Source organism: Neomonachus schauinslandi, chromosome 4 (assembly GCF_002201575.2).
Source record: "Neomonachus schauinslandi chromosome 4, ASM220157v2, whole genome shotgun sequence".
Lineage (NCBI taxonomy): Eukaryota > Metazoa > Chordata > Mammalia > Carnivora > Phocidae > Neomonachus > Neomonachus schauinslandi.
In genome coordinates this window covers 6,191,165-6,218,308 of record NC_058406.1, presented here as the reverse complement: position 1 = coordinate 6,218,308, position 27,144 = coordinate 6,191,165, and the positions used below count along the sequence as shown (strand labels likewise).

General features: G+C 48.9%; 1 protein-coding gene across 3 annotated transcripts; it reads right to left on the bottom strand.

The window, feature by feature from the left end:
• Positions 1 to 1,026: 1,026 nt before the first annotated feature.
• CA6 (carbonic anhydrase 6) lies at positions 1,027 to 27,144 on the bottom strand. 3 transcript variants are annotated; one of them, XM_021683413.2, is made up of 10 exons: positions 27,092 to 27,144; positions 22,537 to 22,678; positions 20,382 to 20,561; positions 13,204 to 13,352; positions 12,441 to 12,533; positions 8,569 to 8,638; positions 4,625 to 4,782; positions 3,528 to 3,651; positions 3,202 to 3,275; positions 1,304 to 1,372 (listed from the first exon to the last, which is right to left on the bottom strand). In XM_021683413.2, the coding sequence occupies exons 2-9, from the start codon at positions 22,613 to 22,615 to the stop codon at positions 3,223 to 3,225; spliced, it is 906 nt and encodes a 301-aa protein (XP_021539088.1). In that variant the 5' UTR covers positions 22,616 to 22,678; positions 27,092 to 27,144; the 3' UTR covers positions 1,304 to 1,372; positions 3,202 to 3,222. The 3 variants fall into 3 exon arrangements, with proteins under 3 accessions (XP_044769805.1, XP_021539091.1, XP_021539088.1); XM_044913870.1 differs by lacking the exon at positions 3,202 to 3,275 and having other exon boundaries at positions 1,027 to 1,353; positions 3,525 to 3,651; XM_021683416.2 differs by lacking the exon at positions 3,202 to 3,275 and having other exon boundaries at positions 1,251 to 1,372.

Below are 27,144 nucleotides of genomic sequence, written 5' to 3'. Positions count from 1 at the left end.
GATCCTGGCTCTACCATCTTTTGCCCGGGAGATGGTGGGCGAGTCACCGGGCTGTCCTGCATCTTGGCTTCTGTTTCAGTAAACTGGGGGAAATGCAGCTCCGCTGAGGACCGCCCTGAGGGGTAAAGGAAGTCAGAGGTGATGGATGACAGTGTGTGCGGGAACAAAGCCAGTAAGGAGAGCGGACAAAGGAACGGGGAAGAACATGGGGGGCTGGGCCGGAGACGGGGGAGTCGAAGAGCGAGTGGTGAGAAAGGGGCCTCAGTCAAAAACACGCATCAGTGTACCCAAACCTCGGTGATTATCGCAGTAAGCGATTATGACAGTGAGCAGCAGGACTGGCCCTTGAACCCAGCTCTACTGACAAGGCCCAGCCACCATCTGACTGATGAGGATGAGATCTGCAGGGAGGTCCTCTCTCCTCTCCTCCCCATCTCTCCTGGGAGCCCGCAATCCTGCTCCTCTATTTTTCCTTTGCTCACACAGCCTGGCCAGGGCTCCAGACCTTCCCACCGACAAGTTCCCAAGGTAAGACTCTCTCCTTTTTCCTAAACTTGGTCCTGGAACCCCTCCCACCTTGATCTCTGTCCCATCCCCGGTGTCCCTGGGGGGATGGCAAAGAAGGCATATTCAAAGTGGTACTAGGAAGAGAAAAGAGAAATTTTCAAATGACAAATTCCCAAAGACATTTTATTACACCTAAATCCCACAGGGCAGGCCGGGCTGCTTTGTAATTTACACAGATCAACATGCATGATTTGCTAGGAAGATACTTAGGGCTCCATTTCCTTTAAATTTCTATTCCAATCAATTCCCATTGGTGTCGTCTAACAAACCCCTTCTCATACCCTTAAACTACCTCATTTACTCTCACGGATGATGGTTTCCCATGTCTTTTTTTTTTTTTTTAAGATTTTATTTATTTATTTGACAGAGAGAGACACAGAGAGAGAGGGAACACAGCAGGGGGAAGGGGAGAGGGAGAAGCAGGCTTCCCGCGGAGCAGGGAGCCCGATGCGGGGCTTGATCCCAGGACCCTGGGATCATGACCTGAGCCGAAGGCAGCTGCTTAACGAATGAGCCACCCAGGCGCCCCAGTTTCCCATGTCTTAACTCAGAAACTGAACAGAAGCCTCGGGGAGGCTGCCATTCCGACATGGGATTTCTCAGAGCCGGGGGGACCCGGGGGGAGCCCGGCAGGGCGTGGGCTCAGGGGAGGGCCACCTCGTCCTGTACACCCCCCTCTTCAAGCTCGCCGCCTGTAGTGTTTTTCTTTCCTGTTTTTCTTTTCAATAAGTCTTCTCAAGTATTCCAGCTTATCGTCGAGCTTGTTTATATAAAGCTGGAACTCAGGAAGGACCTGGATTATATCCTATAAAAAGAAGAGTTAATACAGAAAGGTCAAAAGTTTGGTGGTACTTGTGAAAACAGAATGTGGGACAGCCAGACACCATTCCCCACACCTGTACTTAGGGGAAGGATTTTAGGTTCCTTAGAATGCCCTCCATGTTCCCATCCCATTGTCTTCAAGCACCTTCACACTGTCTGAGTTTAGGCGTGTAAGCTGCCAGAATCCAAGGGCTAAGATGTCAAAGGTGGTTCTACCCCTGGACCTTGGTTTCTCATGTGATGCTCAGGAGCCCTGACTTTAAGGGGATGTGGGTGTTTTCTAATAAATGAATGGCAAAACATCTATATTTGACCATTATCTTGCTTTTGTAATCTTGCTTCTTTGTCAGGTCATTCCTTATTGATGGGTTGATCATATTAACCCATCAGGGGGTGGAATTCAGTGGAACTATGAGGCATCAGGTGGGTGACACAACTTCGCTGACAAGAGACCAGAGCTGCTACCTAGAAGTCTGGGTCTGAGGGCAGGTGGGGCAAGATGATGCCCAGTTCTGTTGTCTTAACACAAAGGGAGGCTGTCGTTCCGGTCACCTGGCTGCAAGTGGGGGAAGAAGCCTTCTTACTAGGGGCGCCTGGGTGGCTCAGTCGTTAAGCGGCTGCCTTTGGCTCAGGTCATGATCCCAGGGTCCTGGGATCGAGCCCCGCATCGGGCTCCCTGCTCCGCGGGAGGCCTGCTTCTCCCTCTCCCACTCCCCCTGCTTGTGTTCCCTCTCTGGCTGTCTTTCTGTCAAAAAAAAAAAAAAAAACCTTTAAAAAAAAAAAGAAGCCTTCTTACTATCTACTGGGAGCTGAAGTAATAATCTTAAACAGCGAGTCTCAGAAGGGTGGGCACAATGGACATCTAGGCAAACTGCAATGTGGGGCATCTTGGTCGTATATCTAAACCACCTGAGCTCCCTCCTGAGGGTGAATTGGAGTGACACGCCCCTCTCGTGGAAAGAGCATTTGGGTGTGGCATATGGGAAACTATACAATCTGCAGGGAAAATGGGAACATGGCAGGATTAGAACAAGGAGGCGGATCAGGGGTCTATACTCCCTTTGGCTAGGCTGCTAGCATTTGGACCTTCTTAGCAGGATGTCACCCTTTGGAAAAGGAATGGGCACTGTTAATATCGTATATAGTGTAATATGGGGAAATGATCATTATAACTGGTGTCCTTTTTCCTCTGTTAGTATTGTTGGAGAAGCAAACAAATGCAAGGGAAAACAATCAATGAACCAGGAAGGAAAGATCAGGAGAAAATCACAAATGGGCCTTTACTGATGAGGAGGGAAGGGGAGGGCATGTCTGGATATTTAAAAGTTTTGAAAAATACATACAATCATTTAGGGTAAAAAAAATTAGTTGGGGTAATATTGAGTGGGCAATATTGATTGGAGACCAATTCTATTGTATTAGAGGATGTAAAGGTTTCAGGAATGGTTAGGAGAAATAGACTGTAAAGACAATGAATTCAGGGAATGTGTACAGATCACCACAATTTTACAGAGAAACAGACAAAATAAAGATGGGAAAATTGCAGAATAATTGCATTCTTGCAACCACAGCAATAAGGTGAGCCAAGAAGCCTGACCCAGTGAGTTAGAGGGTCCCAGGGAGGCTGGACTGGTCATGCCTACTTCCAGCACCCTGGTATCTGGGGCATGGTCCCCAAGAAAATGTAGTAAACAATACATGCTCTAGCAAACCCCACCTTGAGGGAATGTGTGGGAGTTGGGGATGGGCTTGGGAACAGACCAAGATAAAGGTGTGAGGGAAATAATTTTGAGTTGTGTTTAATAAGCTTACCTTGAGCCTACACTCTTACACTCAACTCAGGATGTTGCTGAGCATCTTGCTTCTCCTACTGTCTCTGGCCAAGACTAAGTAGGAAATAAATCATGTAACTGTCCATCCTTGTGGTCTCTGCTCTACCCACTGGCATCACTGCCTGGATTGGGAAGATGAGCCATCTCCTCTGCCCACACATGCCCTGTACAGATTGGCCCATCCGAGCCTCCTGCCCTTTAGATGACTCTCCCTTCCATACTATTGCCAAAAGAGATGCGTCCACCCAGGGAAGGAAGAAAACAGGACTCAAAAAACTGCAAAGGATAAACAAGAGTTGATCTTACCCTGGTTAGGGAGATTGATGAGGTTGGTTTCCACCACTCTATTGTTCAGGGGCTGGGTCCTCCGGTAGTCGTTGTGGAGGGTCTTGTTCTGGTGATCCACTACGGAATTCTCTAGCTTCCAAATCTACAGGCCACATGAAGTGAATTATGGAGGGGAAGAGGTACTGGGTGGTTTAAAGGAGCATAATTAGCCACTGAACTAGAGCTTGGGTTTACTTCTATAAACCTGATAAAGCAGGTATGAGAAGATCTCAAGTTCTGCTACATGGCAGGCAGAGCATCCATCCTTCCATCCCTCCATCCATCCATCCTTCCATCCATGCATCCATCCATCCTTCCTTCCATCCATCCATTCTTCCAACCATCTCTTTTAATTGTTTCCTATGAATATTTGATCACCAGTAGAAAGGAGGAAAAGAAGCAAACAGATTTGTGTGTGGGTATCCTTGAATAGGGGTCTTTCCACCTTTTCGTGCATTGGGGAAGTGAAAAGTTTAAGAAAAAGATCTATTTGTTCCTGAGGAAGAACATCACCCAGAAGGAAATGTAGCTTTGCCTCTGTGACCTCAGTTACATTTGTCCTTTCATTAACGCAACAAATATTTATTATGCACCGTGCTATGCTGGGGAACAAAAGGTAGCGGGTACAGCTCTTCTCCTCAAAGGGCTGCAGGAGTGTTAGCACGGTAAAGAGCTAACGATGTCAGTATGTCAATATGTCCTTGCCTAAAGCCATTTATGAAGTTAGAATGTAAGCTCCATGAGGACGGGGGTTCTGTCCATCAAGGGCCTAGAACAGTACCTGGTGGGAGCATCCACTCAGTAAATATTGCCTTCACCATGCAGCTCTGAGGTCAGGTCCCAGTCCTTTTGCTGCATCCAAGGTCTCAGGGTTCCTTGGATTCCCTGATGCCTCAACTTGCTCATCTCTGCCAGAGGGCTAGTAAGATCACCCATGGCAACAGAGGGGAGGCACAGTAGCCCCGGGCATGAAGGCACCCTAGGAGCCAGGTGTTGGCATGAGGTGAGATGTAGGGGAGCACTCTTGTCAGCCAGGCAGTCAGAAGGGGAGACTGGGAGGTGATGCCATGCCTTACCTGTGCGCTGGAGAGCGGGACATGACGGACCAGCACAAACCAGTGGACGTTCTCAGTACAGGGAGGAGTGGTGAGTGACCCTCTATAGCTGTAGTAGTGGTGGACGTTCTCGGGGAGCATGTCCAGAATGTCAAGGCCACTCAGAACCATGCTTTGTCCTAACAGAGAGGACAAAAGATAAAGGAAGGTGAGGGGCCACCGATGTCCCTTGGGAGGACAGCTCAGGCTCAGACCTCTCCATGTTTGAGTCTCCTGATTCACCAGAACATAGAAGCTGATCATTAGAAACATTTCCCCAGTCTGCTGCTTCCTAGAAGGGGGTAAGAGCAAAGACTTTGGGGAGAGACCCACTCAGATACTTCCTCCTAGCCGCGTGGCACTGGTCGGGTGCTCACTCCTCAAAGGCTGCTCCCTCATCTGTGACAAGGGAATATTCAACAGGATTGCTACGAGGATAAAGGGGGAGGGGGTGTGCTTATAAAGTCTGGCCATTGAACTTGAACGTAGGAAAGTACTCATGAGCCTAACTCTCATCACAACTGTTGGCAGAGAATACGCTTTATGATAAATGAAAGAAAAGAATTATGACTGCTAGGAGCTCCTGGGTAAGAACTCTCCAAGAAAGAACAAAATTCCTTGGTTTGGGCTTACTTAGAAATGGGTGGATAGAGGGGTGCCAGGGTGGCTCAGTCGGTTAAGCGACTGCCTTCGGCTCAGGTCATAATCCCAGGGTCCTGGGATCGAGTCCCGCATCGGGCTCCCGGCTCAGCGGGGAGTCTGCTTCTCCCTCTGCCCCACCCCCCTCTTGTGCTCTCTCTCTCGCTCTCTCTCAAGTGAATAAACAAAAACTGTAAAAAAAAAAAAAAAAAAAAGAAATGGGTGGATAGAGATTAGAAAGGCAGACTCAGAACCAAGTGGGGGTGCAGGCACCCCGCCCTGAGCTCCTTCTGCCACGCCCCCAGGGAACCAAGCTCAGCCACAGGTGGGGTGTGGGGAGAGGCGCTTTGGCAGGGTGTCCGGAGACTCCCAGCCACTGGTACCCATCAGTGCATCTAGAGAATCCCTCTTCCGTTCCTGTCATGACTCCGAGCCCCTGAGCTCAGCATGACACCATCGAAGAAACGTGGAGTTGAGCTGAATTTTGCTTCACTTTCCCTGAGCACTTTGCATCTTTTTTAATGGCAAAGAGGTTATAGTTTTTACATAGACGTAAATAGGCTTGCTAAACCAAGGCATCAGAGTCTGGTAGTGCATAATCCCATGAGTAGGCAAAAAGAATTCTAAATTTTAATGTTATTGGAAAGGCTTCAAGATACAACCTTCTAAAGGCTCTAGCGCATAGTTTCATCACTGTAATATATTTAAGTGAGTCAAGAATTCCAGAACTGTGGTGCAGCCGCTATGGAAAATGATATGATTTTTAACTTTAAAAATTAAACATAGACTTACCATATGATTCAGCAATTCTACTTCTCAGCTTATACACAAGAGGATTGAAAGCAGGGAGGTGAAAACAGTAAGACCTGCTGATGGTTTGGATGTGAGAGATAACGGAAAGAGGAAAATCAAGACTGATTCTGGGAGGGGTGCCTGGCTGGCTCAGTTTGTAGAGCATGCAACTCTTGATGTCATGGGTTTAAGCCCCACATTGGGGGTGGAGCCTACTTAAAAATAATTTTTTTTTTAAAGATCTTATTTATTTATTTGAAGAGAGAGACATAGGGAGAGAGGGAACACAAGCAGGGGGAGTGACAGAGGGAGAAGCAGGCTTCCCACCGAGCAGGGAGCCCAACGCGGGGCTCGATCCCAGGACCCTAGGACCATGACCTGAGCGGAAGGTCACGAGCTACCCAGGCGCCCCTTAAACAGAATTTTTTTTAAAAAGTTAAAAAAAAAAAGAGTGATTCTGGGATTTGGGGCTTAAACAATGGGATGGATTATGATGCTCTTTGCTGAGATGAGGAAGTCGGTTTAGGGACAAGCCTGGGGGTGGGTGGTAGGGAACCCAGTTAGGTTTGGGCCATGTTAAGTTTTAGATTCAGAGGGCAATATCAAGCAAGCTGTTGGATAGAGGAATCCAGAGTTGAGAGGGAGGCCAGTGCTTTGGGCAGTATTGATCAGAAGCACAATTTATTGAATTGGAAAAGGAAATGGATCTGGGTTAGTTCGTAGAAACAGAATATCTGAGGTCCGTGCATTCAAGGCAACGCCTCAGTTAGACCACAGGCCTGTGGTTTCTCCTGCTGGCCTTGCTAATGGTCCGTAGAATAGCCGGCTGGTTTTTGCATCTGCTTTGCCTCCCCTGTCCCACCTGATGCTGTCACTGCATGGAGGACCAGACACGGATTTTTGGAGTCCACAGCCCCTAGAGGGCAATCGAGGCCCTGGGACTGAATGAGGCCCCCGAGGAAGGCAGGGCCGGTGCCCCCCACCATCAGAGCAGGGGCAGAAAGAGAGCGGAGCTGGGGGTGAGCCGGAGTGTGGCCAGAACGAGAGCCAGGTGTGATGGATCATTGCTTCCAGGTCAATTAAGAGAAAAGAGAAGTGACCGGACAGTCTAACAGAGGTGACTTTAAAGGGATGGTGGCCTGCCGGGGCCAGCCGAGGGCAAGTGAGAAAACAGAACAGGACCATGAGGCAACACATTCAAGGGAGCTTCGAATAGGAGCTGGGAGGATGGTGAGGGAGTGGCTGGGTCAAAAGACACTCGTGTTTGCTTGTGTTTTGAACCGGGAGGTATTAGAGCACAGATTTGTGTGCTGAGCGGGATGACAGATAACAGTAAGGAATCGGCGCTGCGGGACAGGAGAGAGGCGAGCAGGTGGAAGGACCCTAAGAGGGAGGGGCGGCGGGCGCGCGTGTGGAGGGCCAGTCTTGGGGTCTTGGTCAGGAGCAGGGACTCTCATCCACTGTAATAGAGGAGGGGACATGGGGCTAGGCAGGTGCCCATGGGTTAAGAAGATGAGTAAGCGTCTAACCGTCTTCTCGATGAAGCGGGAACAAGGCATCTGATCTGCTCCAAGGGGGAGGCTGGGGCCGGGGCAGAGGGGCTTCGAGGGAGGGGAGAAAATGTGAAATAAGCCTTCTGGAGAAGGGAAAAGCAAAGGCCCAGATGAGTAGTTTAGGATTTCCAGGCAGTGTTAATACATGCTCGTATTTGTAGCTATGAATAAAAATAACAGCCGTTGGGGGCATCTGGGTGGCTCAGTGGGTTAAGCATCTGCCTTTGGCTCAGGTCATGATCCCAGGGTCCTGGCATGGAGCCACACGTCATCAGGCTCCACGCTCAGAGGGGAGTCTGCTCCTCCCCCTGCTTCTCCTCCAGCCTCTCCCCCCATCCCCCACCCCCACTCATGCACTGGTGAGAACAGAAGGCCCATGGGTCAGAGGTCAAGGGACCCCCTGGAGGGGCGGGACCTGAAGTCAGGGAGCTGGAGTCTGGGCGAGGGGGCCAAAGTCAGAAGCACAAAGCCAAGGTGTCAAAGCTGATGTGGCTGTTGCTCGGGTCACAGGCTGTAGGGGTAGGTGGCCTCTCAGACAAGAATTCTGCCTTCTGGAGGCAGGGGAAAGGGAGACCAGCCCTGTCCAGGCACAATGATGAGGGGCTTTTTCTCAGCCTGAAGCTAAGGAGGACATCTCTCTCTCTCTCTCTCTCTCTCTCTCTCTCTCTCTCTCGTGCCCACAGTCATCCCTACTCGCTGGAGCCAGAGGTGAAGCGAAGATACCCCCATCCGTGGTGCCCCAGCTTCCAGCTGTGGGAATCAGCAGGTGGGTTTGTGAACACGTTTCTCGGGGGTGTTCGCAGCCTGAGCCGACAGCAGGAATTGCTGTCACGAGAGCCCTGGCGCGGGGAGGGGGCGCTCCCCTGGCGGGGCCTGTGTGCCACCCTGTCTGCCCCCGTCCCCCGTCCCGGCCCCCCTGCTGCTGCTGTGGCCTTTCCTCACCTGGATACCGGATGTTGTTCAAGTGAGCAATGAAGTTGCTGTAGTAAGTGTTTTCACCGAAATCCGTGACCTGGAGGAGAAACACAGAGCGGTGCATCGAATGGAAAAGGGACCTCCGTCTGGTAACCCAGCTGTTTGGTGTCCCTGCTGCCTGGGCAGAGCCTGGGGGGCAGGGAGGAGGCAGCCCGTCCACACCCCTCCCCCCGCCGTTGTGTGGGGAGAGATCGTCTGGCTGTTCTTTGCCACCAACTGCCTGGGCTCACTAGTCTCTTCCAGGGAGACAGGACGGAAGCATTTTACAGCTTCCAGGGAAAGAGCTTTCTCGGAGGTGACCGGCTAGGCCCTCAGGGCCTGGCCCACAGTCACTGTCACCATACCCCCCAGGGACTCTGGGCAGGGTTCACCTCAGGCAGGGGGGCTTGGTCTCATGTGCCCCCTTCCTCATCCTCAGGCCTCGTGACTGAGCTGGGGACAGCCCTCTGTCCAAGGCAAAACTGCTCCAATTCTGCCCTCAGTTGGGTCACCGTTGTTTTGTGTAAGTGTTGACTCTTTAGAAGTCAGAAAAATTGCTTTTGGTGAAAAAAGGTGAATTTTCAATGGTTCTTTTCAGTCAGTGGTATTGATCCAGTTCTTTTTCCGCTGTGTATGAATTCCGATTTCTTGGATCTATGACTGTCGCTTGCTATTTGTTTGGCTAGGTGCCTCGTGGATTTTTGTTCTGTTCCACCTTCTGTGTGAAACCAATACTTTCCGTGTACCATTTAGCCATTTTTTTCTAGATCTTACTAATTTATTTGACAGAGAGACAGCGAGAGTGGGAACACAAGTAGGGGGAGCGGGAGAGGGAGAAGCAGCCTTCCCGAGGAGCAGGGAGCCCGATGTGGGGCTTGATCCCAGGACTCTGAGATCATGACCTGAGCCGAAGGCAGACGCTTAACAACTGAGCTGCCCAGGTGCCCCCCATTTAGTCATTTTTAATTATTAGTAGTTGCTCTACTGGTTATAGCTGTCCCCCCTTATCTGAACGGAAGGCATTCCAGGACCCCCAGGGGATGCCTGAAACCACGGGTAACACCAAACCAGATATAATACCACATTTTTCCTATACATACCTGTGATAAAGTTCAGTGTATGAATTAGATGCAGTAAGAGACTAACAACAATAACTAATAATCAAATAGAACAATTATAACAATATACTGAAATAAAAGTTATGTGAACGTGGTCTCTCTCTCTCAAAATATCTTATTGTACTGCACTCACTCTTCTTGTGATGACGCGTAATGATAGGTGATGCCTATGCGAGGAGGTGAATGATGTAGGCGCTGTGACCTAGCATTAGGCTCCTGGAATACGTCACTAGAAGGAACGTCTGCTTCTGGGCTGCACTTGACCAAGGGTAACTAAAACCAAGTTAAACCAAGGATAAGGGGAGGGGCGCCTGGGTGGCTCAGTCGGTTAAGCGACTGCCTTCGGCTCAGGTCATGATCCTGGAGTCCCGGGATCGAGTCCCGCATCGGGCTCCCTGCTCAGCAGGGAGTCTGCTTCTCCCTCTGACCCTCCCCCATCTCATGCTCTCTGTCTCTCATTCTCTCTCTTGCAAATAAATAAAATCTTTAAAAAAATTTTTTTTTTAAAAAATAAACCAAGGATAAGGGGGGACTACTGTTCAATCTACAACTTATCACAACCTACGTCAGGTTAATACTAACTTCATTCCCATAAAATATAGCAACTTAGCTCCAAGCTAGCTCTATTTCTGTTTTTTCCCACTTTTGTCATCGGCATTATATCTGCCTATATCGTAAACCCAACAATAAGTGGTATAATGATTGCTTTCAACAATCCTATGGGTATTTTAAAAGAAAAATTTTAAAGACAAGACAAAAATATATGTACATATTCTTTTATAGTTACCATTTCCAGCATTCTTCATTTCTTTCTGTGGATTTGAGTTACTGTCTGTTGTCATTGCCTCTCAGCCAGAAGGATTTTCTGTAATATTTCTTGCAAGACAGATCTGTTAGCAATTATCTCAGTTTTTCTTTATCTGGGAATGCCTTTGTTTCGCCTTATTGTTGAAGGGTGTTTAGTTGGATTAGGATTCCTGGCTGACTGTCTTTCCACCGCCTTCCGATGACTTGTTTCTAATGAGAAGTTGGCTATTAGTTGTACTGTCAGCCCCCTATTTATAAAAAAAAATCCTTTTTCTCTTGTTGATTTCAACAGTTTGACTTCGACTCTGATCAGACATGGGCTTTGTTCAGTTTCCCGGTTTAGTAAATTATTTTTTTTTCATCACATTTGGGGAATTTGGGGCCATTGTTTCTTCAATATTTTTTCTATCACTTTCTCTTTTTCCTCTCCAAGACTCCCATTAGGTATATGTTGGGCCGTGTGATCTTGTTCCCGTGAATCTCTAAGGCTTTGTTTATTTTTCTTCAATCTTTTTCCTTTGTTCCTCAGATTGAATAATTTCTTTGATCTCTCTCCAAAAGTACTGACTCCTTCTTCTGCTGCCTCATATCTGCTTTGAGACCATGTCATGATTTTTCAACTCTTCAACTCTAGACTTTCCATTTGGTGCATTTTTATAATTTCTGTTTCTCTATTGAGATTTCCCTTTTTTTAGTCATTGTCATTATACTTTCCTGTAATTCTTTGAACACAGTTTATTTTAGTTCCTTGAACCCGTTTATGATGGTTGTTTGAAAATCCTGTCTGCTAATCACTGAGTCCACTCAGAGTCATCTGTTGACTACATTTTTTCTCCTAAATATGGATCATATTTTCCTATTTCTTTGCATGCCCAACTTTTTTTTTTTTTTTTAGGAAACTGGACATTTAAATAATATATGACAGTAAATATGAACTCTGATTTTTTAAAATTGTCCTGATAATTTTTTTGTTTGTTTGTGTATCTGTTTAATAATTTGCTTGGCCTTCATCTGCAGGATGTGTCTCCCTGGCCATGTACACCAGCTGATGTCTCCACTCTGTTCTTAAATCTTATTTTTAGCCTGGATTCCTAGGGCCCTCTAGGAACTGCCTAGGGTCAGTATAGCTTTGTGGTCAGTCCATGATTTTAGCAGAAGTTGTTGTTCAAACCCCTCAAGCCCATCAGATTCGCACCCTCTGCTGATGGATTTGTGTGTGAGTTGAGAAGCACATTCAGAGATCAGCCAGTTATCAGGTCAGCCTCAGCTTTTGCTTTCCACTACTTTTACTGTTAGAGCCTGGGGCATGAGTTTTCAACTCACACTCCAAATCAAGTGAGTTGCCCGCCCCCAGGCAGTGAGGCTGCTCGTTCTCCTGTCCAGCCTGCCCCAGTAAAACTACCTTGCTGACCAAGCTAGGGGGTGGGGATAGGAATAGCCCCATTGTTCTTATTCAAAATTCTAGTCACTTTTCATAAATAAATGCCTCAATGCGTTGTTTGCCTTTAGTCCATTTCCAGAGTAGGGATATAGTGGGTTTTGGCCATTTTATCCAACTTAATACTTGTTTGGGGGAAACTGAGTTCATTGACCACTTCTTGCCACCTAGCCACAAGTCCTGCCCTCCAGACTTTCTGAGAAGAGCAGAGGTGTTCACTTTATCTGGCTTCCCCTTGCCCTCAGGCTGGTTTATGTTTGGTCAACCGTGCTGTGATCCTAGCTCTTTTAAGTCAGTTGTCACACTTATCCAAGGTCTCCGAGATTGGTGACACAGAAAGAACCCAGTGACTGGGAGCAAGGGCTTCACTGAGTCAGAGTTTTTTCAAGAACGGTGAGCTCAGACACAGATGAGGAGGGATAGGGAGGAAGACCCTTTGTCCACACTTGATACTTTGGACACCAATCTATGACTTCACATGTGTCGTTTCAGCCTACCTCAACAAGGGCTGCGAGCACAGCCAAACCATCCGGTTCACTCTGGGCTATATCGTAGCTCTTGTATTTAGAATTGTAGTGAACGATGTGAATCTGTGGGAGCAAGAAAGAGTAAGTCAAGGGCAGTCCATACAGACTTCAAATGCTTCAGGTTTCCAGGGAAGAATGAAAAGAAAGATGCTGTCCCTCCTAAACAACTCCGACCTCTTTCCTTCTGGGTATGAGATCTATCAAGACCAGAAAGTCCTCTAAGAATGGAAAGAGCATGAGTGGGATTCTGGGGAGATGGCAATTCAAAGGCATTTATTTCCCTGACCCCACCTCCCTCCAGGCAGAATATCTGTCAGTGTCTGGAGGGCTCAGATGAGGCCACTGGGTTCTCCTGAGGTCTCCCAGAGTGGGCATGAGTCACCTTGCTCTGGAGGACACTGTAAACCATGGTCATCCTAAGGACGGATCTATGCAAGAGAGAGAACCCTGAAAATCGAACACATAGAAATTCAGCTGAAATCAAAGAGGGCTTGCCCCATTCTATGGGCTGTAAACTCCTGCCTTGCTGTGCATTCTGTGAGAGCGGGGACCCTGCTTGAACCCCTGGCACATAGCAGGGATCAATAAATAGCTGTGAATGAATGAAAAAAAAAAAAAACCAACCTTAGGGTGACTTGACTGTCATCATGCAGTCTCTGTGGCTGTTTTAATAAGGAAAGTGACTGTGAGATTTGAAAGAGGAAAGAGGACCTGGCCGGGGTCCTCAAAGTACCTCAGCCACAAATCTGATCCCATCGATGGTATGCTCGGAGCCGCTGATCTCGGAGGACGCGCCACCCCAGTGGAAGTGCAGCTGCTCTGCTATGTACTGGGTGCCATCGCTGGCCGTCATGCGCATGCTCGGGGGCAGGCTGATCTGCACTGGGAGAGAAAACGAGCGAGGGCTGCAAGTGGGGCCGATGGGTATGGCTGGGTCAGGTCTACCAGCCAGGCAGCTCCCCTGCTCCCGTGCCCACTTCTGGTGCAAGCCAGGACTACACTGGCTTAGAACACCATAAGCAGGGTCTCCCATGGGGAGGATGTGACTGGCACACAGGACAGGATGGGAGAGCCGGGCTGGGCAGGCACCCATGTCAGGGCACACGCCCTCCTACCCAGAACCGGAGGTCTGGGGCAGGACCACGGAGTGGCAGGGCCAGCTTGTCAGCCCTAGGGAAGGAGGGTGCCCTAAAAAATATGGCCAGTGGGTGTGCCCCAGAATTGCACTCTCCACTTCTCCACTGTGTAATTTGCCCACAGCATAGGAATAGGAAGGGGTTGGGGGGCCTCTTGGGACTAGTTTGATGACTTTTACTCCCAGAGTACTGTTTATGAGGCCAAGTTGAGGTGTTTAATACAGTCATCCTGGGTAGCCTTTTAGAAATAGCCCAACTGAGCTCCCTGCTCAGCGGGGAGCCTGCTTCTCCCTCGGGCCCCCCCCACACACATGCTTTCTCTCTCTCTCTCTCAAATAAATAAATAAAATCTTTTTAAAAAAACAATAAATAAATAAAAGAAATAGCCCAACGAACAGCCAACTCCATTCCATAAAAGGGAGCATCCCTGCAGGCTTCAGTGCTTTTATTTTCTGGACAAGGAAGCCAACCTGGGAAGGTGGAAAGATTGGTCAGAGGCGCAGAGGTCGGGGGGGGATGGGGGGCAGACCAGGCCAAGAGGGGGGTGTGGCCGGGATAGGATGTCACCTGTATTACAGGCCTCCACCTGTCTTTGGAAGACTAAAGACCAAATTCTACAGCAAATCGGGAAACGCACGAACCCCTGGCCTGGGGTTTAACTTGACATTCTTATTAGTGGATGCGTTCAAGTGTTAAGTTCTTGCCGACAGGAAAATGGGCCACTCATCCCACTTCCTCCTCCTGCCCTGTGCCCTACAGATTGGCCCCAGGGAGGTCACTCTGGTCACCTAGCTACAGTTGTTCCCTTCACTGGCTCAGGCCTCAGAGACATCGCTAAGTTTTGGAATGAGCCAGGCCAAAGGGAGACACAGGAGGGTGACAGCAGAGAGTGACGAAGAAAAAGATCTATGAGGATGTACATAATTTAGGACTGGGACAGGGACAAGCAGCATCTATGCTGTTAGCCAGGTCTTTCTATTTAAAGTCATCAAAGAGGATTATAAACAAGCAGGCTTTCTTAAAGAGTTAGTGTTAGGGATTTGATATCTATCCATAATGTCCCCTTCTTCCCTTCCAATTTGTCGAAAGCAGCAGCGAGCTGTGATTAAGTTCATATGCTTGTAAAACAGGAATCTGACCCCAAAGAGTTTAACATGTTCTTTGGCAGAGCTTTGTATTTATTTAGTGCTTAAAATGCAGCCAGCCTCCAAATCAATGTTCATAGGAAAAAAAAAAATGGAAAAGCCTTTAAAAGAAGATATGCAGAGTCATCTGTGCCAAGAGATTGGAAAGCAGAACACCAGACCAGAACTTTCTAATTGGACAGTTAGCCCCACGTGCGCAATGATAAAACTCCTGACAGGGATGTTTCCCCCAAATATAATTCCCTGCAGACAGTGTTTTGCCCCTCAAGTTTTATCGACAGGATCGCACGGGCTGGATTGAAAAATGGCAGCATGTTACTTCAGAGCATGTTACCGTGCCTTTGGAAAGGTGAAGCCAAATACCTGTCCCCAAAGGTGAACTTGCTGAGCCTCCCAGATTCTGAACATTGATTTAACTGTTAGCAGAAGGTGCTCCTCTTTGTTTGAAACTAAGTTTTTCAAGCTCTTTTCAAGCCAGAAGAACCACGTGATTTAAGCATTTTCTGTGCCCGAGAAAATGACAGCGAAGCGTCAAGATCGTGAGGGTCAAGGAACCATGGAGGAACTGACCGCGGTTGGAGGAGACTAAGGAGATGGGAGAGCTCCATGGATTGTGGGATCCCGGATGAGGTCTCGGAGCAGAGAGAGGACATCTGTGGGAACGCGATGAAATTCACATGGGTCTGCGAAGTAGTCGATCGTGTTGTATTATCAAGGTAGTAAAGTTATAGGATGTTAATATTAGGAGAAGTGGGAGAAGGGTATGTGGGAACTCTGTACTATTTTTGCAGTTTTTCTAGTCTAAAACTATTCCAAAATGAAAGTGGTTTTTGTTTTGCTTTTGTTTTTGTTTTTGTTTGTTCTTGTTTATTAAAGACAAAACCAGCCTTGCTCCCTCAGCCTTCAGAGATGGAAACCTGCTGAGAAGCCTACATCACTCATGGGCATCTACTTGGGGATTTATCCTCTCACACGTAAGTGCATCTGACTCATGTCTGGCTCTGTGCCATGTACGGAGATAGAAGGGTGAATGAGAGATCCTTTCAAGGAGCCTAATAAATGGACTAGCTAATAGTACCTACTAAGAGAACAGTGTTGTTTCTCCCACGGACCTGTAGAGGCCAATGTCTCAGGCCTGTAAGCTTTTCTGGAGCCTATGAATATATATTTTGGGGGATAAAAAATACATACATTAATCAATGAGGACTGGTCCACCCACTGTTACTAGTCCACAACTAAATAGGGAAATTGAGAAGAAGTTTTGGAAACCTTTGTAGCAATTTAAGTTTGTCTCAATATCAAACTATGTTTTCAATTTCTTTTTACTGAAATATAATTTTATATCTGTTGGATCTAATAATAGAAAATGGGTGCCTAAAAATGCAAACATAAAGTAGAATTTGAAATTAAATGCTGGATGCCATTTGTACGAGCACTCCCCAAAATTAAATACTTACGTACGAATCTAACAAAGTGCGTACAAGATCTATATGAGGAAAGTTCAAAATTCCGATGAAAGAAATCAAAGAATAAATAAATGGAGAGATATTCTGTGTTCCTGGGTAGAAAGAGGTGATACTGTCAAGGTATCAGATCTTCTCCACTTGGTCTATAGAGTCAATGCAAGCAAAATTCCAGCAAGTTATTTTGTGGATATCAACAAACTGGTTCTGAAGTTTATATGGAGCAGCAAAAGACCCAGAATAGCCAACACAATATTGAAAAGAACAAAGCTGTAGGACTGGCACTCCCTGGCCTGAAGACTTACTATTAAGTGACAATAATCAATACAAGGTAGTATCAGCAAAAGAAGAGATAAATAGGTCAATGGAACCGAACAGAGAGCCCAGAAATAGACTCACATAAATATACTCAACTGATCTCTAGCAAAGGAACAAAGACAATACAATGGAGTCTTCACCAAATGGCGCTGGAACAACTGGACATCCACGTGGAAAGAAACCAGTCTAGACACAGACCTCACACCCGTCACCAAAATTAACTCAAAATGCACCACAGACCTAAATGTAAAATGCAAAACTATAAAATTCCTAGAATATAACATAGGAGAAAACCTAGATGACCATGAGCGTGGTGATGCCTTTTTAGACATAACACCAAAGACAGTATCCATGAGATAAGTAATTGACGAGCTAGACTCCATTGCAATTAAAAACTTCTATTCTGTAAGGGGCGCCTGGGTGGTTCGGTTGGTTAAGCGTCTGCCTTTGGCTCAGGTTGTGATCTCAGGGTCCTGGGATCGAGCTCCGCGCCGGGCTCCCAGCTCAGCGGGGAGTCTGCTTCTCCCTCTCCCTCTGCCCCTCCACCTGCTTGTGCTCTCTCCCTCTCTCAAATAAATAAAATCTTTAAAAAAATAAATAAAAACTTCTATTCTGTAGAAGACACTATGAGGAGACTTCGAAGGTAAAACTCAGGCTAGGAGAAAATATTTGCAAAAGACACACCTGATAAAGGACTCCTAGCAAAAATATACAAAGAACCCTTTAACACTCAACAATAAGAAAACAACCAACCTAATTAAAAAATGGGCCAGAGACCTTAGCAGATGCCTCACCAAAGATATACAGATGGCAAATAAGCATGTGAAAAGAGACTCCACATTGTATGTCATCAGGGAAATGCAAATCAACAATAGTGAGATAGCACAGCACGCCTATCAGAACGGCCAAAATCCAGAACACGGACAACACCAAATGCTGGGAGACTGTGGAGCAGCAGGAACTCACTGCTGGTGGGGATGCAACAAGGCACGGCCACTTTGCAAGACAAAACTAAGCACAGTCTTACCATCCAGCTCAGTAATCTTTACCCAATGGGGCTGAAAACTTACGTCCACACAAAATTCTGCACCTGGATGTCTATGACAGCTTTATTCATAATTGCTGAACTATGAACTTGAAAGCAGCCAAGATGCCGTTCAGTAGGTGAATGGATAAACTGTGGGCTATCCAGACAATGGAATATTATTCAATGCTAAAAAGAAATGAGCTATCAAGCCATGAAAGGACATGGAGGAACCCTAAGGGCGTTACTAAGTGAAAGAAGCCAATCTGAAAAGGCTACATACTCTATGATTCCAACTCTGTGACATTCTGGAAAAGTCAAAACTATGGAGACAGTAGAAGGATCAGTGGCTGCCGGGATGGCAGTGGGGGGAGAGATGAACAGGCAGAGCACAGGGGATAATTAAGACCGTGAAAATACTCTGTATGATACTGTAATGATGAATACTGTCATTCTACATTTGCTCAAACCCATAGAATGTATAACACCAAGAGCAACCCCTAAGGCAAACTCCGGACTTTTGGTGATTTTGTTGTGTCAAGGTAGGTTCATCCGTGGTAAAAAAAAAAAAAAAAAAAAAATGTACTATCCTGGGGGCGCCTGGGTGGCTCAGTCGGTTAAGCAACTGACTCTTGATTTCGGCTCAGGTCATAGGATGGAGCCCCGTGTGTGGGGCTCCATGCTCAGCACAGAGTCTGCTTGAGATTCGTTCTCCCTCTGCCTCTGCCCCTCCCCCTGCTCACTCGCCAAATAAATAAATAAATAAATAAACAAATAAAATCTTTTTTAAAAACCATACCATTCTGGTGAGTGATATTGATAATGGGGGGACAATGTGTGTGGGGGCAGAGGGTGTATGAGAAATCTCTGTACTTTCCTCTTAATTTTGCTGTGAACCTAAAACTGCCCTAAAAAATGAAGTCAATTAAAAATATGTATATATAAATACATATATACATTTATATCTTAGGTTCCGAGATCTAGAAAGAACCCTGCAAAATAAAAATTAATAAATGTTTATTTCATATCAACTTTATTGTTAAACTTATTCACCAAAATGTTATCAGATTTGAAAATTTGTTGATTAAGGTGGTGGTGTTTTTTCCTTCAGTAGAATTCTTAAAGTTCGGAGCTTGCTGACAATGTAAAGCCAATTGTAAAGAGTTCTAAAAATCTTTCAAAATCCTTGACATCAAAAAAATATAAGTAATGGGAGCTGTTTGAGTGCATTCCAATATGTTTGATATGATGTAGGATAGATTGGGGACCTTTGGCTTCCAGCCTTCAGAGAGCCCAGTACAGCCCATCAGAGGAAGGTCCAGGGCCCTTTCCAAACTGGGAGGTGGGAGCTGCTGTAAGCTTCGTCCCCCACCCCCACCCCCCGCCTTCCCCGGGGAAGCTGGGACCTTCCTAACACCTCCCCTCTCCTGGGTCCTCAGCACAAAACCCTACCAAGCAGACATGCAACACAAACAGCCCATGTTACCAGTGGGGGTTTTCAATCCTTCGATACTTCTGGCTGCCTGTCCTGGTGGGGTCAACCAAGCTTCTCCCCTGCCTTCAGCTGCCACCTTTGGCCCTTCTTCCTCGAGGGCAAGGAGAGCAGGGGAAACTCCAACCTGCCAACCTGCTGGAGGCTTCAGGGAGCAAAGTTGGAAACAGGAGCTTGACATTAATGATAAAATCAGGCTTTCATGAATTATTTGTGGAGTTCAGAGATCTAGGCCACGTGTGCCTGAGGCCTTTTATAGATCTTCACTCTCCTGTGTCCACCAGCTCCATTAAGGGCAACTGGTTTTATCTTCTCACTTGTGCACATGAGAGATCTAAGTCCTATGAACCCCCATGCACCTCTGTGGGTGGGCAGTAAATCGGCCCAGCCCAGGTGGAAGTGGGGGGGGTGTCCAAGGAGGACGTGGTTGAGGAATCAGACATGAGGGGGAGGGGCCTGGGTCCAGCTCAGCCACCAGAGACTGTGTGACCTTAAGTCCTTCAGCCTCCCGAGGCCCCTGGCCTCTAGCCTAAACAACGCCCCCTGCCAGGGGTGGGAGGTATCATGAAGCTCGGAGGAGATGGGCCCACTTGGAAAACTCAGAAGTGTGTTCAGTAAACATAAAGCATGGATTTTCCAGTTGTCCAGTCCAGACTTCTAAAGGCGGGGGGGGGGGGGCCCTCCAAGACCCAGGTCAGCCTTTTCCTATCTGGCCTCCACCCCCTTCCTAGAAGAAGACCTAATTCAAGACCTCAAGAGCCTCTTTGTAAAACCTTTGAGGGATGCCTGGGTGACTCAGTCGATTAAATGTCTGCCTTCGGTTCAGGTCATAATCCCAGGATCCTGGGATCAAGTGGGGAGCCTGCTTCTCCCTCTCCCTCTGCCTGCCCCTCCCCCTGCTTGTGCTCCCTCTCTGTGTCAAACAAATAAATAAAAAATCTTTAAAATAAATAAATAAAAAAAACCTTTGAGAAATACTGGGCCCGCCTGTCAGGCATTTTGAGCCAATCAGACTCAATACAGAAAATATGGAAAAGTCAGAGCAGGGCACAGATCACAGATGGCAGGTGGGTCAGGGCCTCGGTCAGCTGGATTGCATGCTGGCTGGGTCAGACTGAGCTGGGGAGAGGTTAATGTGCAGAAGGAAGTAGCCAGCCAGGAATTGAGGCCAAGGACAGAGGCCCTCCCACGCAGCTTGGGGTGGAGGCCGCCGCCTGCCTGGGGCCTGCAGCTCCCAACCTGCACTCTGCGTCCCCCGCGTGCCCCTCTGTTACCCGGCACCTGCCGCCACTGCTGAGCGCCCGTGGACAGCGTCCTGCCGCCTGCCCCTTACCTGTGTGGCCGTTGTTGACCATGGGGAACTCGCCCGCCTGGACCTCGTAGCCTGACAGGTTCAGAGCCTTCAGCGACGGGTTGTACTGAACCTTTCTCCTCTGCAGGTCGATGGGTGACTGTCTCGTCCCCCCACAGGTGGGGTACTCCCTTGGCCAGTGTGCTTCGTCCAGTGCCCCCTCTGTGACGGGAGAGAGCCACGGGGGGGGGGTCAGAGTTCGGGGGCAGTTAGCTCTCAGCAGGGTCTGCCCAGCAGGAGGCCAGGATCAAGGCCAGAGGTCTGCCTTCTGGAAAACAGAGCCTGACCCCCAGAAGGAGGCGGGAAGGACACCGTCAAAGTCCGCTCTGTGGAAGCTGGCGTCTCAGGGGCTTTGACACGGATTCCAGACTCCCCTGTTGCTGTCTCTGGCGCCGAGAACAGTCGGCATTCGGGAAACAACGAAGGTCTTTAATATACAGCTTTAGTTTTCCCCTGGAATGGGAATATGCCGATAAATGCACTGGAAGGCTCCTTGGGGCTTGGCATTGCTGTGTTACTCTCAGGGGTCCTGTCCCCGTTTCCTCCTAAGGGCACAGTTTTTCTTCCCCTTCCCCAACAATCTTGCAGTCCCCTCCCCAACTGCAGGACCCCCCCACCTGTTTACTTGCTCCAGCCCCTTTCATTGGGTCCCAGTAGGGTAGAGACCACCTGGGTGCCTTCACCTGTGGATTCAGGGCAAGAAAGGGAAGCATCAGTTTCAAAGATGACCAAAGTGATTAGCTGAAAAAAATCAAAGTAAGGAAATGTCTCTTTTTTAAGGTGGGCAATAATTCTAGGGAGAGAAGGAGGAAAGCTAGTCGTATTAACAGGCCCACCCCTTCGCAGTCGAGGACCCAAGCTCTCTCCCCCATTAGGGGGTAGCTGCATGGCAAGTGCATGGCTTGTTTTAAGGAAGATGTTTGTATTGGGGCCCCTCACAGCTGCTTGGTTTTGCAATCAACAGAAAAGTCAATTTTTTATTTCTCTGCTCTTCTTGATTTAATACTACAAACCAGTATTTAAACAATTCTTTCCCAGAGGTGGGAGGCCAGGATCAAGGCCAGAGGCCCCGAGCACAGCCCCCTGCATGCATCCAGAGGCTTTGGCCTGTGTGCCTATGGCAGTGGTGTGGGTTTCTCAAATATTCCTGAAAGGCCTTTGAAGTAGCTGCCCACCCCCGCCCCCGCCCCCCGCCCGCCCGAGCGTTCCCTGGGCCCTGTGGCTTTCCAGAAGGCCCGCAGTCTCAGAGGCTGGGCTGAGCCTGGAAAGGACAAATCCTGACTATTGGAATTCGCTCTCTCTCGCTTACCCGTCTGAACCACCCCGAGTACCAACAAGCCACACGAAGCAGAGGCCCAGGGCCTCCGTGGCACTGGCCGCACATAGCCTCCTCTGCTCCAGAGCGGGGCGCTTGGTCAGAGCTGGGGGCCCCTGCCCTCTGACGCTGGACTCTCTGAGCCTCCCATGATGTCCCTAATTCTGTTGCCCTTGACTTAACAGGACATCCATCCACCCTGAATGTATGCTTCCCCTGGTGTCCAAAGCTGGGGGGCGCCATGTGGAGAGTGGGTCAGCCAGCTGCCCTGAGGGTCCTCCAGAGCCCCATCCCTGGGTGCAGTGCAGAAAAAGGGGGACAGGGGCAGGAGCTCTCTTCACCGCCCCGTGGGAGGGGTGACTCGGGTCCAGATGTGCAGCTCTGGGCCTCAGCAGGGTCATGGCCACTGGGAGACGGCAGTCCAGGGGCCATGCAAAGTCGCCGGGTTCTCGGCAAGTCGGGATGTTCTGGGTAAACCTCAGACCATGAACTCTCCAAGAAGAAAGCTCTCACAAACCCACACACCCTCTGTGAGATGGCAGGAAGCCCTTTCTAGCAACCTCCTCCTCCACCTGCAGAGCCGGGGAAAGCAAAGGGCTTCGCAGTCAGAGGCGGCAGGTGGGCTCCCAGCCAGCACCGTGGCCAGAGAAGGTTCTAAAGCAGAAACCCCGGCCGGGGCAGCGGGGGTCCGGGGAAGGAGAGCAGATTCGCCTTGTCCCGATCAGGGGTCTGAGGTCAGTGCGCTCTCCGGAGGCAGGGAGGGCAGGCCCAGCAGGGGTGAGGGTAACGAGGAAAGGCGCAGCCCCTGGGGTGGGGGCTTACCTGAGTAGGTCCACTCGGAACTGTGCTGGGCCCGGGCCCCCAGCAGGAGCAGGGCCAGCAGCGGGGCCGAAGCCCTCATGGTGCCGCGGGTCTGGAATCACGCCGATTCTCAGGCCGCACTCTTCTTTTAAAAGCTCAGAAACTGTAAACAACAATTTACCGAGTCTCACTGACTGACCCACCCTCAGCTGCACCCACTAAAACAATAACACCTTCCCACAAGGTCCTTGTGACTTGGGTGGCGGGGCCGGGTGGCGCACTCGTCCGAGCCCCACTGGCGTCACCGCCATGGGCCCTGAGCCCACGGTCTGGATTGTTCTGTGCCCTACCTTATGAAAACTCACTTGAAGGACCACACAGTGCGCGCTTTGTGGATGAGTGGTCACAGGACAGGGCAAAGGCCCAAGGCAGAGAATCAGGATGGGGAAGATTTCCCGGGACAATGACACTTCCTGTGCCCTCGCTCCTGGCAAGCAGGGACTCTGAGAGTGGGTGAGGGCCGTCCCTGGGGGCCGGGAAGCCCTAGCTGGATTTGGCTTGCTATTTCCTGCCCATCTCAGCAGTCCACATGGGCTGCCCCTGCAGACCTGGGCTGTCCTGGGAGATGGCCTGGCCCCTGGGCTTGGGCACGGACCTGAGAGTCCCACCTGGAGGCCCTTGTGTTCTTAGCCTCACTCTTGAATCGCCTGTAGACCCTGGAGCCCCAGCTCGGGAACCACGTCCCAGGGCACGCCTCGGGGCCATGGAGTGTGGGCATCCTGTCTCTCCACGGGAAGCCTTCGTTCTGACAGCTGCAGGCGCTTGGTCACACCCAGACAGGTTGGATCAGCCGCGTGCCTAATCCTCCTGTGTCTACTTGGGTAAACAGTCCTTGAAACCAGCTGAGGGAGAAACTTTTTGAGTTTATACCTGCTGACAGGCCAGCATTTCCCATGCCCTTCCGAAAGGGCAAAGGCACAGGGCAGGCAGCGTCCTCACAGGGCGTATGGGGCACTGGCCAGACACAGAGGACCGTCCTGTTCTGGAGAGCAGCGCTAACGCGACCCCTGCTACCCGAGCTCAGCCCTGGAGCCCGGGAATGCGGGACCCACTACGTGCCAGCGCCAAAGGAGCCTGGCCCAGAGCAAGGGTTCTTCGGAAGCCAGACTGACGGGGTTCAGATCCCCGCTCTGCCACTGACGAGCTGTGTGTGACCCTGAGCAAGTTCCTCACCCACTCTATGCCTCAGTTTCGCCACCTTGAGTAGGCTTCCACGATAGGAAGGGTGCGTGGCGAATGGCTTGTATCCTCTGTTCAGATCCCTCCCTTTATGAAGAAAGGAAGGGACTTCCCATCATCAGCCAGCCTGTTAGTGAGGGAGCTAGAGACAAAAATGAGGGGCTCATTCTTCCCCTCCTGGAACTCTCTTCCACATTTTCAGAAATTGGAAGCCCACTCTCCTGTCTTTGCAAAGTGAGTCATGCCCTGCCTGCTGGGCCCCGGCCCTGGGTGAGACCCTGCCTCTCCTGAGGACAGCAAGGATGCCAGGGACCTTCCCATGGGCCAGGGACCCCTGACGTTCAAAGGGCAGGGAAACACAAACCGAGGCGTCTGAGCATTTTTCTTGGGAATCTGAAGTGGGACTCAGGGAAAGAGGGAGCGCAGAGGGAGCCTGAAAGGTCATGGCCTGCTGACTGCTGGGGGTGCAGAGCCCGAGCAGGGGAGGCAGGAGGGGGGGGTCCTGAGTGAGGGGTCGGGACGGCCTGCAGAAGGAGGGAGGGAGGAGACAGGACCCGTGCTCACAGTAAGGAGGGCTCCAGGAGCAGGTGTCCGCTGCCTGCCAGGGAGTTGGAGGGCGTCTGTTACTACCCATGACTCCATTTCCCACGGGTCCCCCGTCCTGCGCTTAGCGCTTTGGGGATGCCCAGGGAGCCCCGGCCCTTTTCTTGCCCCACAGAGTCCTCACAGTAAGCGCATGTGAGTCTGTAATTTTAGCCACCTCACCATGGAGCCATCCTGCAATATACTCATCCATCAGACCCGCAGCCTTGCCCTGGTTTCTCCGAATCCTTGGCTCAGGCAAGAGCCGGGGTGTGCTGGGAAGCTGTGCAGCTGGCCAATGTGGACAAGAGGGGGTTAGAGTGAGTAATTGAGTTAACCAAGTGATCAGACCAGGCAGGACCCACCTGCTAAGGAGGGCACCTTACTGGAGAAAAAGGGTCCCTCCCTCTCCTTGGCGGCAGACTCCAAGGACATAGTGGACAGAGTCAAGCAGGGTCCCTTCCGTTGCCTACTTTCTAACTCACTGTCTTCTTCAACCATAAAATTTTCCATTAACTTTGAACATGAGTTTCCTCCTTCTTGTATTTGCAAAGCACGTTGCTTGTTTTGGTTCGGGTTTTTCTTTCATTTTAATTTGTTTCTTCGGGGTATCGCGTTTGATTCTGAACTCACTTTTGCCATCATCCGACCACATCTCCAGCTCAAGGCTGTGTCTTATTCTAAACGCCTGTTTTTCTAGGCCTATGGCTTGAGTGACTGGCTGAGACGAGCTGTCAGGTTGCCAATTTCATCATAACATCAGGTCAGAAATGAGAAGGGAGCTTTGTTCTTCCTCAGTGCCACCACGGCTCCATGACAAGACCCACAGAGACAAAGAAAAGGAAGAGGCAAGAATGTGTGGTCAGCCTAGGTAAACAGGGAAGCACCATCAACCCAAGTGAGCAGGGAGGGGTGGTCAGCCCAGGTGAGCAGGGAGGGATGATCAGCCCAGGTGAGCAGGGAGGGGCGGTCAGGTCAGCCCAGGCGAGCCAATGATCAGGTTTGCATAAGACGCCTGGGTGGTTCAGTCAGTTAAGCATCTGCCTTTAGCTCGGGTCATGATCCCAGAACCCTGGATCCCAGGACCCAGGACCCTGCATTATGATCCCATGATCCTTGCATCATGATCCCAGGACCCCGCATCGGGCTCCCTGCTCACTGAGGAGTCTGCTTCTCCCTCCCTCTGTCTCTTGTCTGGCTTGTGCTCTCTCTCTCTCGCTCACTCTCTCTCTCAAATAAATAAATAAAATCTTAAAAAAAAAAAAAAAGACTAGCATAGAAGAATGGATCTGGCTACCCAAGAATATGCACATTCTGGTTGTGGTAATACAGACGGGCCATCATTTTGTTTCATTCAGGAGTGCTAGCTCTGGAATTCTGAAGAATGAATCATTCTGGACAAGTGAACTTTCTAGATGGTTAAGGGCTCAATTCTATATAAGTACCAACACACAGTCTCTTTTGGATTAAAATTAATTTCTCAAATGTATCACACTCATGCCTGTTTTCTTAAACAGATTAAGCTAATGTAATTAAGTTTTTCTTAATGACTGAGGCTCACTGATATGAAAATCAATTATCCTGCATTGTCATATATTAAATGCCCACGGGCCCATAACTATATAAGACTGTTCTCCCTACATGAAACAACCCCTAACTGTTTTATTTTTGGATTTCTTAGATACTGAGGGGGGAAAGTTAGCTAGCTTAATTATTAAAGCAATATACATTGGATGTTCCTGAGTGATATTCTAATTATTAACATCGATAAGGCCAAAGCATGACCAATCAGGACAGAAGTGATACTTGGTTCTGTAGCAAGGTCTGGAAGCCCCGTGCTTTGCCAGGAGTTAACCCTTTCGTTGGTGGACTATATGGAGATTGTGAGGCTGGAGCCGGGCTGGGCAGCAAGAGGGTCTGGAGGTACCACTGTGTATATGTTTATTTTTTGCAGTTAGCATTGCTCACACAGGTTGTCAACTGTTTCCTCTTAGGGTCGTCTGTTTGCCTGCCCTTATCTTCCGGCTTCCTAAGAAGTACTGTTTTTTATCTGTTTGGCCAGAAATCAGATGACTACGCATCTTAGAATTACATGCACAAGAAGAATGGATAGAGCTGAACTGAGAGCCCACAGAATGTACTAAAACCAAAATATGCAAACCCTGAAACATCTTTTTTTTTTTTTAGTGTATCTTTTATTTTATTTTATTTTTTTAAGAAAGCTCTACACCCAACATGGGGCTTGAACTCACAACCTGAGGTCAAGAGTCGTATGCTCGACCAACTGAGCCAGCCAGGCACCCCTGAAACATCTTTTTTGACTACCCAAAAGATTTTTATTTCCTTTCTGACTTTCAGCTATGTCCATATAAGTGAAGCATTAACATAACTAAATTGTCATGTTAAATAATCTGCTTGCAGAATATTCAGCCATATCCACCCACAATCAGTGAGGATGCTCATGCTTTCTTTCACCAGCCTCCCTGGGAAGAGACCCAGTCTCACAGGGTATCTTCCAACTCATCCATTCCCCTAGAATTCAGCACTTAGGGTGTCTACCAGCTGGCATGTTCCTCCATCATATCTACCCTTCTTCCAGTAACCCACATCAAAAAAACACCCAGACCAAAACCCTGTTGGAAATTCTCTTCTCTATTATTAGTTTAGGTATTAACAAAACTGCAATCAAATTCCTAACAACATTTGCAGCCAGCCTGCCATCTACATTCTGAGCCCCTTATCTGTGTAAACTCACCATAGGACCTGCTATTGGAATTGATCATCCCTTTTGCACCTGCTGGATGGACC

Coding starts and splice junctions, on each gene's coding strand:
- CA6 (XM_044913870.1), bottom strand. CDS start 22,615: ATGAGGGCTTCGGCCCCGCTGCTGGCCCTGCTCCTGCTGGGGGCCCGG. Junction 20,562..22,536: donor TTCCGAGTGGACCTACTCAG/GTAAGCCCCCAC, acceptor CTCCCGTCACAG/AGGGGGCACTGGACGAAGCA. Junction 13,353..20,381: donor GGTCAACAACGGCCACACAG/GTAAGGGGCAGG, acceptor TTTCTCTCCCAG/TGCAGATCAGCCTGCCCCCG.